General features: G+C 39.1%; 1 protein-coding gene across 5 annotated transcripts in view; it reads right to left on the bottom strand.

Annotated features, from left to right (window-relative positions):
- calcr (calcitonin receptor) overlaps positions 1–15,821 on the bottom strand; it is a 115,734-nt gene that overhangs the window by 43,762 nt on the left and 56,151 nt on the right. For 3 of the 5 annotated variants that reach the window (XM_061256513.1, XM_061256512.1, XM_061256514.1), the window contains exons 2-6: positions 15,595–15,660; positions 4,243–4,405; positions 3,636–3,743; positions 2,370–2,473; positions 1,903–2,062 (exon numbers count right to left, since the gene is read on the bottom strand). In XM_061256513.1, coding sequence (XP_061112497.1) covers positions 1,903–2,062; positions 2,370–2,473; positions 3,636–3,743; positions 4,243–4,405; positions 15,595–15,639 — 580 coding nt within the window. In that variant the 5' untranslated portion in view covers positions 15,640–15,660. The remainder of the gene's footprint in view (positions 1–1,902; positions 2,063–2,369; positions 2,474–3,635; positions 3,744–4,242; positions 4,406–15,594; positions 15,661–15,821) is intronic. The other 2 variants (XM_061256515.1, XM_061256516.1) reach the window with 2 other exon arrangements.

Raw genomic sequence — 15,821 nt, 5'->3', positions numbered from 1 at the left:
TTCGACACAAGCCTCAGGTCGACTGGGGAAGGGTGGGAAACGCTATCCTCCAGTGGGGCCCCAGTGTACATCTCATTGTGGGCAGCTATCACCAGCCACCCCGGAGACTGGTGGCCCCGAGTTAGATAGTAGCTAATGGGTTTATTAGACCCTCCACATCACTGGAACGGTGACAGTGACAAATGCGATCACTAAAACTCTGTATACTATTGCTTATTATCCAAGAAAAGAATACCTAGTTATAAAATGATATCAGTTGGTTATCGGTAGCAACAAGCAAATTGCCTGTAAGTTAGCTTGTCGAATTTACAAATATCCATTGCTACCGACAGCAAATGGTAATGATTTTAGTGTCCATGCACCTACCCTGTGGAATAACCTCCCCTTATACATGTCTGTTTCCCATTTCAACAGGCAAACATTTACTGTCTGTAATTCACTCAGCAAGCTGCAAACATAGAAGAATATACTTACACACAGAACCCCCAAGAAAATACATTCAGCATCTCGGGGGCAGGGGGACAATATACACTCACCGAGCACTTTATTAGGAATATTTCTACTTTATTACACCTACTTATTCATGCAATTAGCTTTTCATGCTTCAGCTAATCAGGATTCAGATCAAATTGTTTCCAACATCCAATGTGTAAAACATTTTCCCAGGTCTGGATCTGCAACTTTATTTTGTTTATCTATTGAATATTCATAGGTGATGGATTGTGAGATGACATTATCTGACTGTTAATAAATGTGATACTTGTCATTGTATTCTGTTTTGTGTTGATCATTTAAGAGAAGGCAGTTAAATGGTATGACCATTGTGATAGGTTGTCAATTTAGACCTAACAGGCAGCCTATATCTGGCTGTGTGATGTGGTCAGTGTTTAATACCTTAAAACGGCCGAGGTCAACAGGTAAAGCATGGGTTTGATTTTCACCAGGGGTGATGGTGGGTTTGCTTCACCAAATATTCTGGCCAGCAGAGTAGATGGTGCCTTCACAGGGATCAAACTACTGCCCACATCGGGGGGATTCACTATTACTAAAGAACCAAACCCCCAATGGTCAGCCATGACCTTTATAGCTATGACCTTATAAAAAATTGACAATTTCATTAAAACAATACGACTGCTGGAGACAAACATTTATCCAATTGCTGGGAACAAAGTTTAATTCAACAATTTGTCCAAACACTGATAGCCCATGGCTGTAACTGAATGCTTCCCCCTTTCCATGCCTCTGTGTAAGCTGTGAGACTTCCACATTTGCCTGGAAGCCAGTCTACGTGACACTTAATTTAAGAACACAATAACCAGAAGGATTTCATAGGAATTTCATAGGAAATGTTTTCCTCATACAATAGAAATTGCAGCTTAATAAGAAATACCATGAATGAAAAATTGTTTTGGTTGCAGATTCCATGGTATGATAATAGATAATAAGTGGCTATGTTCGAAACGGCACACTATAATATACTACTCGTACTAAATTTCAGAATGATTTCCAGATTTTCATGTAGAACGAGTAGTATACTAGTATGCGATTTTCAACACAGCCACTGATTTGTGACCATTGAAATTCTGTCACTTGCAAATGTTTAATCCTAAAAATCTATATGCAATGAAATGTAATTATTTGAACCCGAGGTGCTATTGAGTTACCATATTAGTTTCAAGGGTGGCCTGTAGCGTAGTGGTTAAGGTAAATGACTGGGACATGCAAGGTCAGTGGTTCTAATCCACAATAAGATCCACACAGCCGTTGGGCCCTTGAGCAAGGTCCTTAACCCTGCATTGCTCCAGGGGAGGATTGTCTCCTGCTTAGTCTAATCAATTGTACGTCGCTCTGGATAAGAGCGTCTGCCAAATGCCAATAATGTAATGTAATGTAGTTTATTACCTGTTTTGTTGTAAGGCCGATCTCTGTTCATTTTTTCAAAACATTTATATTGACCATCAATAATCTTTTTCCTTTCCTCTGCTTTCTGTGTGACAACAGGACTGACAAGCGCTTCAATTGTAGGTCCAGCAACGGCTTCAGAAGAACTGCGAGTCACTGTCTATTGAGGGAAAACAGGGACATTTTCAGTTGTCATACATTTCTCATTTATTCAGCTTCATATATGCAATGTAAATTACCACAAAATGTTATTTGCTGTAGCTTGTAAGAATACATAATTTGCAAAGTGCAAAAGTGTTACTGGATTAAATATGTTGTTGAAGGATGTGGCCAATGGTCACCAATTTACATAAATAAACATATACAAGATTAGGTCCTCAGAAATAATGCACAAAATAAGCATTTATCATGTACCCCAGAAATGATCTCTTAAAGCAAAACTGAATAATTAAGAATAATTCAGTTACCTTTAATTTATCCTTGCTGAAGACAATACAGTTGGACCAGGTTATGTTAATGGCTGAATGTTGAAACCAATTACCTGCTTCATCACAATACTTTGTCACTTTCTCTGTAAAGAAATGTATTCAACATATTATGACCGATGATAGCAACACTAGCAAGCAATCTGGTAAAAGGTCCACACGTATTTTCAGATTGCTCATATGTTTGGGGATTTTTCTGGATTCTGCTTTGATGGAATACAAAATTTTACAGAAGTTGTATTTTGTATGTATGTTCAATGTTGGAAATAGGGAAAATAACATTAAATTACAGTATGGTACATTGTATCATTGAAGCTAATTTAGAACAAATAACCTTGAACAGTTGGTTCAGTGGTTCAGTTCATCTATGTGTCTCACTCTGACTCTAATTTGATGCGCCAAGTGTTAATTAAATATGTCCTTACTCCATTTCATAAATGTGAAAGACGATTCGATTAATGAAAGCAAGTAAATCAAAGTCTTCTTCTGAATAAAATTGTAAATTTGTTACCAAAAACTCTGTAATGGACAAGTGGTTAACCTCTCATGACATTTGGGAATGCTATGGAAATCTTAGAGATTAGGCAAATTATATCCTTTTTACCTGCACTGTACGTTGCATTTATGTATGAAGCGAGTGGACAAAGCTTATTGTATTAACAGGGTCACCAAATGCATGTAAATGTCCCTGCGTAATACATTGCTTTGCAATGTGCACTTCTCTTAATTGCTGGAGGTAAAAAATTCCCTCATGACTAAATTGTAGGTGCTCATAAGTTGGCTTTTAAATGCCTTGTCAGTCTGTAAAAACAGTCTTACAACAATGGCTTGTTCATCGACAAGAACCCTGCTTACAAAAGGTGAGCTCATTTTCTGCTGTGTAAGTGTGTTTCCACCATCTGGTTTATATAGGCTATGTACTAATGAGAGAGGTCAGAAGAGAATAGCCAAACTGGTTCTAGCTGACAGGAAGGCAGCAGTAACTCAAATAACCACATGTTACAACAGTGGTATGCAGAAAAGCATCTCTGAACACACAACACGTCAAACCTTGTTGTCGGTGGGCTACAGTATAACCAATAAGTCTAAAAAAACGAGACTAATAAATACCTAATAAATTATTTATGGACCTCTAAATAAAGCTGACTAGCTTCTCCAATCATCTTTTTTCATAACGCTATTCTTTTCAGTTACATGATAGGACTGGCAAATCATGTACCGAATACTTTGTTTTTTAGTGATTCTCACCAGTAGGGTCTGATCTGGCATAGTCTGGGCAGTTCTGACTAGCGAAGGTCCCTGCTGGAGTGTCGTCCCAACAGAACCATCCATCCCATGTCCGATTACAGTATGGACCTTTGCGAAATGCAAAAGTATGTTAGTCACAGGCCAAGTATCCAATGCTAAGTGTCTTATTAAAATCAAGCACCAACTAATCAAAATAAAGCCTCCCGAACCATTCTACCCCTCAGCCCAAAAATAAGCTCTGCCTACTACAATCTCCCATGCAGAGGTTTAGCTTATAATTCTATATAAGTTACATGTCTGACCTTGTCTTAACTAATAATGATACTGTTACCTCTGCATTCACTGGCTTGATTCAGGGTTAGTAGTGACTGTGGTGGGGAACTGGTTCTCTTGATCCACTGAAGTTTGCAATATCAGTACTAATATATTTTCTTTATATTACTTGAGATTTTATATGACTTGAGATTACTTGTGAATCTCAAGTAATATACTAAAATGCCCTATCCTCCAACTATATTTTGAAAGGTCTGTGACATCTGACAGGGATCATTATGAACATATTTTGTATTTAATTAAGCTAATCATTTCTCAACCATTAGTCATTTACCTGTTCTGTTGTGGGGCTGACCCCTGTTGATTTTTTCAATGCATTTTTTTTGATCGTCTGCCAGGTTTTGCCTGTTCCCCTCTATTTGGGTCAGTAAAGGGTTGAGAGAGGGTTCTGTGCTGGGTTCCATTTTAGTTTCTGATGCCCCATCAGTAGATCCACTCTGTAAAAGTACAGTCACTTTATTTTCCACAAAAAAAAAGATCTAATCATAGCCTCATTATGTGAACTGTAAGGTACCCTGCTAAACATGCTTAAGTAACGTATGATGGCATTCACAATGGTATGTTTTGCGAAAGTACATTCCTCAATGTTTTAAGAGACCCAAAACTTTATCTTTGCTTACTTGTATAATGCTACAGTATTCAATGTAAGACAGAGATACATCTTGGTGACACACAATATCCAAACCAAATAAAGAAAGAAACAGAGCAACCAAGTAAGTATTAATTAAGTATTAATACTTCAAACTATGAAATATATTATTTTATCTTTTCTTTATTATGAAGAGCATTTCCATCACAAACCCAGCATCATTATTTTGATTATTTTTTATGTATTTCGTCACCAGACACTCATCCAGTGTAACCTGAAGACCCATGAAGACAGGGGGCATAGGTGTAAAACATAATAAATCAAAAAGAGCATTGATACAGAACAGGAAATTACATTTATTTATTATTGAAGAACTGTCTTTTCAAATGATAGAATTTTGCACTTCCTGGAGCTGCATAAGTGCACTTATGTGAAATACAATCAAAAGAGGAGATATTATACTAATAATCACAATATTGATGATGCATGTTGGAATACCTTCACACCTGTTACAGAAAACATTTGGTGTTATTATCTGTTATCTGTTATTATCTACTATGGGATGTTCTTGTCTAACAGTTGTAAGCTGGAAATAACTAACATGTGGTGTCATGCGCTTGTCAGCTTGCTGACTCCCCCCGGAGCATACATCGTTAGCCCCCACATTTTGGCACCCATGCCTGTGGGGGAAAACTAGAGTGTGGTTCTTGGGCCCCCTGTGGAACCCCCCTTCACTCACATTCCTTGCAGGTTTTGAGCACAGAAATACTGGAGATGGCATAAAGATGTTTCATGATAATCCCAGGTCAGAATATAGTAACGTTTGGTTTTATTTTGATTGGTTCAGTGCGATTGGTGCAATGGTCTAGTTTTCGTAACAGTCTACCTAGGACATCATAACCGTCCAGGAGCCGAGGGAAATATGTCTCTGTAGAAGCCATTTGCTTTAGCCCCCTGACCTGAAGGTCTCACTGCCTACTACATCCATTCATAGATATAATATCTTGTGTCACGTTTCATGTTTGTCATGTCATGTTGTATGTTTAGTTATTGTCTTGGTTATGTTATTGTCATGTCACGTATTATGTTAGTCTTGTCATGTCACATAATAAAGTTTATTGTCATAGTTTTGCAAACTTGTTATGTCACAATTTATGTTTCATGTTATGTTGTACTGTTCATTGATTAGCATACACTTTTTCTTGTCTTTCTGCAAATCTTGCATTCCTGCTTTCTCTCTCTCCCTTTCTGTCACTCACACCCTAATTGTTTCAATTTCCCTTTTCTTCTTACTAATCTACTAACATTAGATCAGGATTGGGTAATACTAACATTCTAACCATCTGTTGATGTTACCTTACGTCACTTACTAATTTACTAACGCTAGGGCAGTTAGTTGCCTGTACCATGACTTTGCCAGCTGTCTTTGTGCTTTTGCCCCGCGGAGCAGACTTCGGTCTTGCGTCATCGACCCTGAGCCTGCCTTCCGCCCGCCTGTACTTCGGCCCCGCTGACAGATTTCCTGGCTACCAGACTTTTTGCATGGTGTACCGATTACGAGACTGCCTTCTCCCTCGGTACTGCACTTTGGTTTTGGCTGGATTTTATGTGTACAAACATTGCTTGTTTTTTGACTACGCTCTCTGGATATTCCCTGAATAAAGCCCTGATGGGACTTTATTACACCCCTGTTTCTGAGTCGTGCATTTTGGATCCAACCCCCCCACGCACCCGTCTTATCTTGCCACCTTTTCCCCACGATTACACTAAGTTCGTTAGGGTTCAGCCTCCTCACCGCCCAGCGGATGAAGAATGCGGGCTGTGACAGATCTAATGGGCTTGGTGCAACAGATGGTTTGTGGCATGACCATCTTCATACCATCCGACGTCTGATCTGCTCCTTACAGAAAGCACCTCAACCAGCACAACACCCGATCTCAGCCCTCTCCAGGTATCCCCACAGTCAGCCCTACGACCCTGGGTATCCAAAGGCGGACTCAGGAAGGGCTGCCATTTGTGAGGAACCTGAGAGCTGGGGCTCATGACCAGAGGACAATACTGTTTGGACAACCTTTGGGGATGTTTCAGGCCATCAGCTCCAAAGGTGATAAGGGGAAGATGGACGGTGGTTGTATGTGTGGTTTAAGGGCATTTAGGTCAGAGCGGTTATTAAGCCCCTGACCAAACCATGGGAAAAGAATGTCCTCCAGAACATTTGTGCCCTCTCCCGTCACCCCACACCTGGTCACTTCCTTGTGGAAAGACTCAGAACAATACCACAGTGCCCTTATTTGGGCACCGCTGTCATTAAACCAATTACTGCTCTCCTGGATTAAAGCCAAAAACCTGCTGTTGAGATAGTCAATAGACCTGGTAAATCCTTGAAAACATTGCCCATGTGATCCTTATATTATTGCATTATGTCTTACGTAGTAGTAACAGGAATTGCATGTAAAATGGATAATCAGGAGGGAAGTTTCATGATAACTAAAACATAAGAAAACAAAGATAATCTGTTTGGTATGGATGTGATCCGGTAAAATCAAGGAATCGGATGAGATACATTACATACCAAATGGAGTTTAATAAACCATAGTTTCAGGAACTCAAGTAAAACTGTAACGGTGGAATGTCCTCTCCGGTAATCATCTCATTTTCCCTACTAACAACCCCCAAGGGAGGGGGTCTAAATTTCAGATTTGACCTCCAGGTTCATTTATGGCACTGCCGCCTGGTTCAAACAAGTGTTTTGGGATAAAAGAGAGGGAGACAAACCAATCTGGGAAGATTGTAACCGACTTCCCACACGGTGCACATTCTCTATCTGTATGTAGTGGAAGATCGTAACTGCCTTCCCACACTGCATGTTCTGTGTTTGTGTGTAGTTGACACAGGCTGAGTAAGATTATTGACATTGTACTCCTTTTCTTAATTCCTTGTAATTGACATATGAATTTGAAGATTATGACCAACCTGCCTGTAAATAAATTCTTATCGGTTTTGACTTGTGTGATCGCCATGACTCTAATTCATCTTGTACCTTCTCAGCCTAAATTACGACTGAATACTCAGGGGGACAATATTGACCAGAGACCAATAGATCAGTGGCTTGGTACTTTAGTCAAGTTCTCAAGTTGGGAAGGCAGTCAAGCTCGGCCCGTAAAATGGATTGGTGGTGCATGGTTCTTGTAATTTGATGCAAAGAGAACCAATGGACGTTTCTACGTCGGTTCTTGTCAAGTTAGCTCTAAGGAGCCCTCTAAATGCACGCCAACCTGGGCTCACAACTACCTATGCAAAATATAATGCATGTACTGTGTTGGCTAGACCCCCAACCTCTGTGTTCTCCACCAAACTGAGATTCAGCAATAATGCTAATTCTGGGAGCATATATTGAGTAATGGTGGTGCAGGTAAGAGTCGAGTGTAACCACTCCCGAGGTTCGCGCTTGATTAAAACCAAATTTCTAAATTATATCTTACAATGGAGTCAGATAACGAAAGGTTAATGTATTGGACCTATTGTGGAGATTCTTGGTCAACACAGACCAGTAGAGAACGGAAGGCAGAGTGGTACTACTGTCTTTGTAACATGGTTTATTTATTGGCTGATCTAGACTCTCTGCATAGCAGTCATTATTATTTAACCCTACGAATATTCTTTCAGCAAAACCAGAAGGACAAGCACGCAGATACCTTCGGCCCGCACTAAATTCCGTCGTTGGGTTAACGTAGTGTTTTACACAGTTATTTTCAATAGGTGTACCAGAAGCACATTTTGTTCATTCAACAAAAAGTGTCTCAAGCACAGTACTGTTTTTTGTATATTTTACATTTAATCGGTTATTCAGTATATCATCCATTTTAGATTTAGAGCTTTCGCTTTTTACTCAACCCTTAAAGCATCTATTGACTGAACTGAACAGAAGCACAGGAGATCACAAGCATACACAATGCTGCAAGACCGACATTATTTATGGCTAAAGCTTATCGTTTCTCTCGTCCTATGGTGTTTTTTTAACATGCCTATTGCATTTTTGCTGAATATTATCATTTTAATAAAAAATCCCTCACCTGCTCCCTCCATTTTATGTTATTGTGCTCTGTACTGAAACTTTGCACTAATGACTTACTGTGAAATCTCTTCTACCTAACTGTAAATGAGATTTAAGATATTTATGTGATACTTGATAAATAGCATCAAGATGATAATGGATGCACACACTGAGCACTTTATTAGGTATTTATTAGACTTATTTTTTTTACTTCTACTGCTGTAGCCTATCCACTTAGAGTCATGATGTGTTGTGTGTTCAGAGATGCTCTTCTGCATACCACTGTTGCAATGTGTGGTGATTTGTGTTACTGTCACCTTCCTGCCAGCTGGCCGAATCCTCGGATGTCTCCACTGGCTGATTAGATAATTACACCTACTTAATCATGCAATTACGTAAAAATAAAGTGCTCGCTGTATGTATATATGTATATATATGCATGTGTATATATGTGTGTATATATATATACACAGTGGGAGTGATTTTGTAGGTTTGCCCACTTACAAAGAATGGAACTGTGTAGAATTTTAATCATAGGTACATTTTAACATTGAGAGACAGAATATCACAAAATAATCCACAATAACAACATCATATAAATTTTATATCATATTTTCACATAAAGTAAGTATTTTATCCATAGAACAATAGGACTTAATACTTGGTGGAGAAACCTTTGTTGGCAAGGACAGAGGTCAGAGGTTTGTTGTAGTTTTTCCACCAGGTTTGCACAGATCTTGGGAGGGATTTTGGTCCACTCCTCTTTGCAGATCCTCTCCAAATCCTTAAGGTTCCGATGCAGTCGCAACTCGAAGCTTCAGCTCCCTCCACAGATTTTCGATGGGATTTAGGTCTGGAGACTGGCTAGGCCACTCCAGGACCTTAATATGCTTCTTTTTGAGCCACTCCTTTGTTGCCTTGGCCGTTTGTTTTGGGTCATTGTCATGTTGGAAGACCCATCCACGACCCATTTTCAGTGCTCTCACTGAGGAAAGGAGGTTGTCGCCCAAAATGTCCTGGTACATGGCCCCATTCATCCTCCCCTCGATATGGTGAAGTCGTCCTGTCCCCTTAGCTGAGAAACACCCCCAAAGCATAAGGTTTCCACCTCCATGCTTCACAGTGGGGATGGTGTTCTTGGGGTTGTACTCAGCATTTCTCTTCCTCCAAACACGGCGATTCATGCCAAATAGCTCTATTTTGGTCTCACCTGACCACATCACCTTCTCCCAAGCCTCCTCTGGATCATCCAGGTGTTCTTTGGCAAACTTCAGACCTTTCTCATGATCATTGATATCCCACGAGGCGAGATCTTGCATGGAGCCCCAGACCGAGGGAGATTGGCGGTGACTTTCTGTTTCTTCCATTTTCTAATAATTGCTCCAACAGTTGTTAACTTCTCACCAAGCTGCTTGCTTATTTTCTTGTAGCCCATCCCAGCCTTGTGCAGGTCTACAATTTTGTCCCTGATGTCCTTAGACTGCTCCTTTGTCTTGGCCATGGTGGAAACGTTGGAATCTGATTGATTGTGCGGACAGGTGTCTTTTATACAGCTACATAACGATGTAACGAGTTGACACAGGTGTTTTGGGTAATGAGTTGAGATTAGGAGTGCTTCTTAATGGAAAACTAACTGGTCTGTGGGAGCCAGAATTATTGCTGATTGGTAGGGGATCAAATACGATAATACATTTTTATAAAATCTATATGATGTTGTCATTGTGGATTATTTTGTGATATTCTGTCTCTCAATGTTAAAATGTACCTATGATTAAAATTCTACACAATCCCATTCTTTGTAAGTGGGCAAACCTACAAAATCAGCAAGGGATCAAATAATTATTGCTCCCACTGTAAATATGTATATGTGAATGTATGTGTATGTGTATATACTATGTAGATTCTATTTACATTACATTACATTAATGGCATTTGGCAGATGCTCTTATCCAGAGCAAAGTACAGTTGATTAGACTAAGCAGGAGACAATCCTCTCCTGGAGCAATGCAGCTCAAGGGCCCAACGGCTGTGCGGATCGTATTGTGGCTACACCGGGGATCGAACCACCGACCTTGCAGGTCCCAGTCATTTACCTTAACCACTAGCAATGCAGTGCATACCATCATGTAGATACGGGTCAGGCGCTTCAGTTAATGTTCAATCAACCATCAGAATGGGGAAAAAAAAATTATCCACGTGACTTTGATCGTGGAATGATTGTTGATGGCAGACAGGGTGGTTTGAGTATCTCAGAAACTGCTGCTCCTGGGATTTCCACACACACTATTCTCTAGATTTGGAAAGAATGGTCTAGTGAACAGTAGTTCTACTGACAGAAAAGGCTTGTTAATGAGAGGAGAATGGCCAGACTGATCAAAGCTGACAGGTAGGTGAGAGTAACGCTAATAAATACCTAAAGGTGCTTGGTGAGTGTATACATGTGCATCTCAAAAAAATTGAATAACTGTAATTTCATTGAAAAAGTGAAAGTTTCATATATTCTAGATTCATTACACATAAAGTAAAATATTTAAAGGCTTTTTTTGAGGCGGCACAGATGGTGCAGTGGGTAGCACTGGCACCTCACAGCAAGGAGGTCCTGGGTTCGAATCCCGAGCGGCCGGGGCCTCTCTGTGTGGAGTTTGCATGTTCTCCCTGTGTTTGCGTGGGTTTCCTCCGGGTACTCCGGTTTCCTCCCACAGTCCAAAGACATGCAGGTTAGGCTGATTGGAGAGTCTAAATTGCCCATAGGTATGAGTGTGTGAGTGAACGGTGTGTGTGCCCTGCGATGGACTGGCGACCTGTCCAGGGTGTATTCCTGCCTTTCGCCCAATGTATGCTGGGATAGGCTCCAGCCCCCCTGCGACCCTGTTCAGGATAGGCGGGTTAGGATAACGAATGAATGAATGAATGATTACGGCATACAACTTCAACTCACAGTTCAGAAGACACTCATTAACACCCTCCACAAGGATTGTATGCCACAGAAGGTCATTGCTGAAAGGGCTGGCTCCTTGCAGAGTGCTGTATGAAAGCATATTCATGGAAAGTTGACTGGAAGGGAAAAGTGTGGAAGGAAAAAGTGCACAAGCAACAGGGATGACTGTAGCCTTGAGAGGATTGTCAAACAAAGCTGATTCAAGAACTTGGGGGAGCTTCACAAGGAGTGGACTAAAGCTGGGGTGCATCAACAGCCATCACGCACAGACGTGTCCAGGAAATGGGTTACAAGTGTCGCATTCCAAGTGTCAAGCCACTCCTGAACCAGAGACAATTTCAGAAAAAGGAGAAAAAGAACTGGACCGTTGCTCAGTGGTCCTAAGTCCTCTTTTCAGATGAAAGTAAATTGTGCGTTTCATTTGGAAATGTCTTATGTAATGTCTTATGTAATATTCTAATATTTTGAGATACTGGATTTTCATGAGCTGTAAGCCGTAATCATCAAGATTAATATAAAAAAGGCTTGAAATATTTCACTTTGTGTAATGAATCTAAAATATATGAAAGTTTCACTTTTTGAATGAAATTACAGAAAAAAATGAACTTTTCTACAATATTCTAATTTATTGAGATGCACCTGTGTGTGTGTGTGTGTGTGTGTGTGTATGTATATATATGTATATGTGTGTGTGTATATATATATATATATATATATATATATATATATATATATATATATATATATATATATATATATAGCATATTTGTTATTATTTTATATTAAAACTATTCATAACTTTGATAAGTACACAAATTCAGTCCATGCATTTGAACATATTCATGAGAAGGAAATACAGCAATTATTACTGATACTTCTTTAAAGAAGCTCTTTAAATGTTTTTTTCTCATTATCTTCAGCAGTTTCACATTTATTTCACTATTCCTGAAACACATTAAAAAAATCTTTCAAAAGAGATACTGCTCTTTTCAAACTGACATGGAGGGATCACGATTCGAATTGCACTAAACAAAACACATTTTTATTACCCTCCAACTCCAAAGTAATTTCACATTAAAATGAACATTAGCTTCAACACAGCAGGTCCAACACAATCACATCAAAACAAGAAGCTCATGAAGGCCCTTTTCATAAGCACTGGCCCACATTCAAAATGCTTCTAATCTCAGGTCAGTCACCAGGAACACCTGCCTTTGTGAGTTTATTCAGATTAAGAAGCTGACTCAAGATACTCCCATTTTGAGAGGCTTTATGAATATGGTCCTCTGCCTTGGCTTTCATACTGTACATACAGTACATGATCATTATGTGCTTTTAATGTTCATGATGGCACATACATCTTACCTGACCCTTTATGCAAGCAAAATTACATGCAACAGTCTTTCCTCTGTCTTTCCCACATTTTTGCTGACAAGAAGTTCATGGAATACTGATGTGCCATGTAGCAGTTTAGCAGCCGTACATATGATGTCACTCCAAGCATTGAAGTAAATGACGTCATACATACGACCACTAAGCCACCACGCATTTCAGCCTACAGGTATATTGTGTTAAAAGGATTCTCTTTGGTCTATTTTTCTTTTGAGTTGACCTGTCATTACACTAAATAGTTGGTGCTCAATGACATGTCCTTTCACTAAAAAGAATTTCAGTAAAATACATTTTTATACATCTGACTAGAATGCATGTTAATGCTTTAGAAGCATATTTAACATTAATTTATGCATGTAATAGAATTTGCTATTAACAATGTGCAAACATCATTTATTTTACATGACATTAAAAGCTTACCGTAAGAATAAACATAACATGGTCATGCATCACATCACACTTCACACATTGGTATCAATTCAATCAGCATTTGTCCTTTGATAGCTTTGACATACAGTACAGTACAAAAAAGTACAGACAACTGGCTGAAAGCTCATTTTAAACTATGGCTGCCAACAACTGATCTGAACCTGCATCATCCACCCATCTTATGGCTAAGAGACCTTCAGCCCACTTAGCTTTTAAGTACCAAACTGAACTAATTAACAGTTTAGTGGACAACATCAAATTATTTTTTCCCCCATACTTCGCTGAGTACATCATGCAGAATAAAAGGCCATTACTGTCACCCGTAAATGCCATTTCAAACAGGTCTGACAGAGATTTACAAAACTGATGTGAAACGATGAGCTTCAACAACATTGCTGCACCTCATTTCAGATAATAAAGAAGCACACAGTATAACATTTCAGGCTTAAAGTTCAGGTTTTAAGGTATAGCCTAATGGATGAATGGTTTTTATATCGTATTATACACACCGAGCAGTGGTGGTCATATAGGTGGTGCAGCAGGTGCAGTGGCACCGGGGCCCGTGGTTTAGGGGGGCCCATGTCTCTCCGTGTCTGATATTACTACTGGTTTTTTAAAGGTCTTTATAGTTTAACCACTCACCGGAAAATAACATGAAGACTACGTCTGCTTTAGCAGTGGTGTGTGTTTATATATCCTTAAATAAGTAAACTTGTCTTGGTCATGGTTATTACACTTTCTTTGTAATAATATGATCATGCTAAATGTATACCATGTGTCTATTTTATAGAAAAAGGGTTATAATGTATAAACTATTCATTATTATTCATTACTATTCAGTATTATTTTCTGATATGCAAAGAGTGCTGTTTTCCAATGTCAACCGTCTTGATCATGTGTTGCTAGCTAGTCTAATACGTAAAATGTTGAGCGTCATTTAGCTGCCTGGTGTGAAAATGCCCTTGAAGCACAAAAGTGGGTCACAGAAAAGCTACCTAAACTGGACAGCTTATTGAAAAAATAATCCCAAATAATAATAAATAAATAAATGCTACCCTGTTCCCAGTAGCAGTTGCCCATCGCAATCACTGCGCCCGACAGTGGCGAAACCTTGCTGGTAGGATAGCGAGCTAGATATAACGTTAACCAACTGTACTTTTTCTGGAGAAAATCCAGCTACATTTGGCTGCAAAGTGAAAGTTTTCTGGCAACTAGGACATAGCCATGCTTTATCCAGGTAAACTCTGAGCTATATTGGGGTTAACCTAGTCCGTCTAGATAAAACGTCTCTCAACCTATATTTCCACCCCCTAGACGTCTAGATTCCAGTTTTGCTCAACGCAGTAATGTTAATGTGAGCTAACTTCATTCCTATATTGCTCAATCTTGCAATGATTAATTAATATGAGTCAAAGTTCTATTGCGTTGCATTCAAATTAGCCAAGGAAGCTGTAAATTCTTCCAGCAGTTACAGTGAATTAGATTAGTCTGTTCAATTGCTGTACTGGTTTTCTGCTGTAAACTCAGTGTTCCACCCAAATTTAGTCAGGGAGCTTTTTTAAAACCTTATAATATAGAAGGAATAATATATAAATTGCATCGCTTAACAAAGAGGAAGCGAACAAATAGGTGTGTGGATGTTTGATTGGCAAGTTTTGTCCGTTTAGGTTTATCAACTGCAGGAGTTACGTCCATAATAAGAATAAGTACCTGCAATATACTGTACATTTTTAAAATAATAATGACAAGTTGAAAGATAAAACAAAAGCTGAGAAATTAACAGATTTTCATACATTCATTCAGATTATATTGTAAAAAATGCATTCAGTTAATTAGGCATAATAACACAATGACACAAGTGAATTTATTGTGCTGTGCTTTTCCTCTGATACTGACACATCAGTAGAATGTTGATTTGATTCTTTGACCATCCACTATGGTCCATGGTTCTGACGTGATTTATACAAATGTTCTAAAGTATCGCAAATGATGCAGCCTGTGTCCTAATAACCAAAGTTACTCATGAGCCAAATATTGTCTGTAAAATATCTGGCTAATGGTGCTGTGTGTGTGTGTGTTCGTGCATAGGTTATATGCGTGCGCGTACCTGCATCTTAGAGGAAGAGCCCATAAAAAAAAACTAGCATTGGGGCTGCTGCCACTGCAACCAAGATTACATTACAAAGTGCAGGAAAAAGAATACCATGTAACACAGTAGACTTACCAGAATTAATGATAGCAAAACCCAGTGCACATTTATTAATTCCATTTTGACTAATCCTGAGGTAATCTGAAAATAGAAGAAAAGAGTCATGTGCGTTTAAGAATTTTTAACTTTTTACTTGTGCTCAGGGTGAAACAGAATGAGGAAAGAGCTTATTATTTTCAGTCCCTTTCAGAAATACATCATATGGATCATATGGATTCAGCATAACACAGAATACAGCATTA

This window comes from Conger conger, chromosome 9 (assembly GCF_963514075.1).
Source record: "Conger conger chromosome 9, fConCon1.1, whole genome shotgun sequence".
Taxonomy (NCBI): domain Eukaryota; kingdom Metazoa; phylum Chordata; class Actinopteri; order Anguilliformes; family Congridae; genus Conger; species Conger conger.
This window is presented reverse-complemented; position numbering and strand designations above follow the sequence as displayed.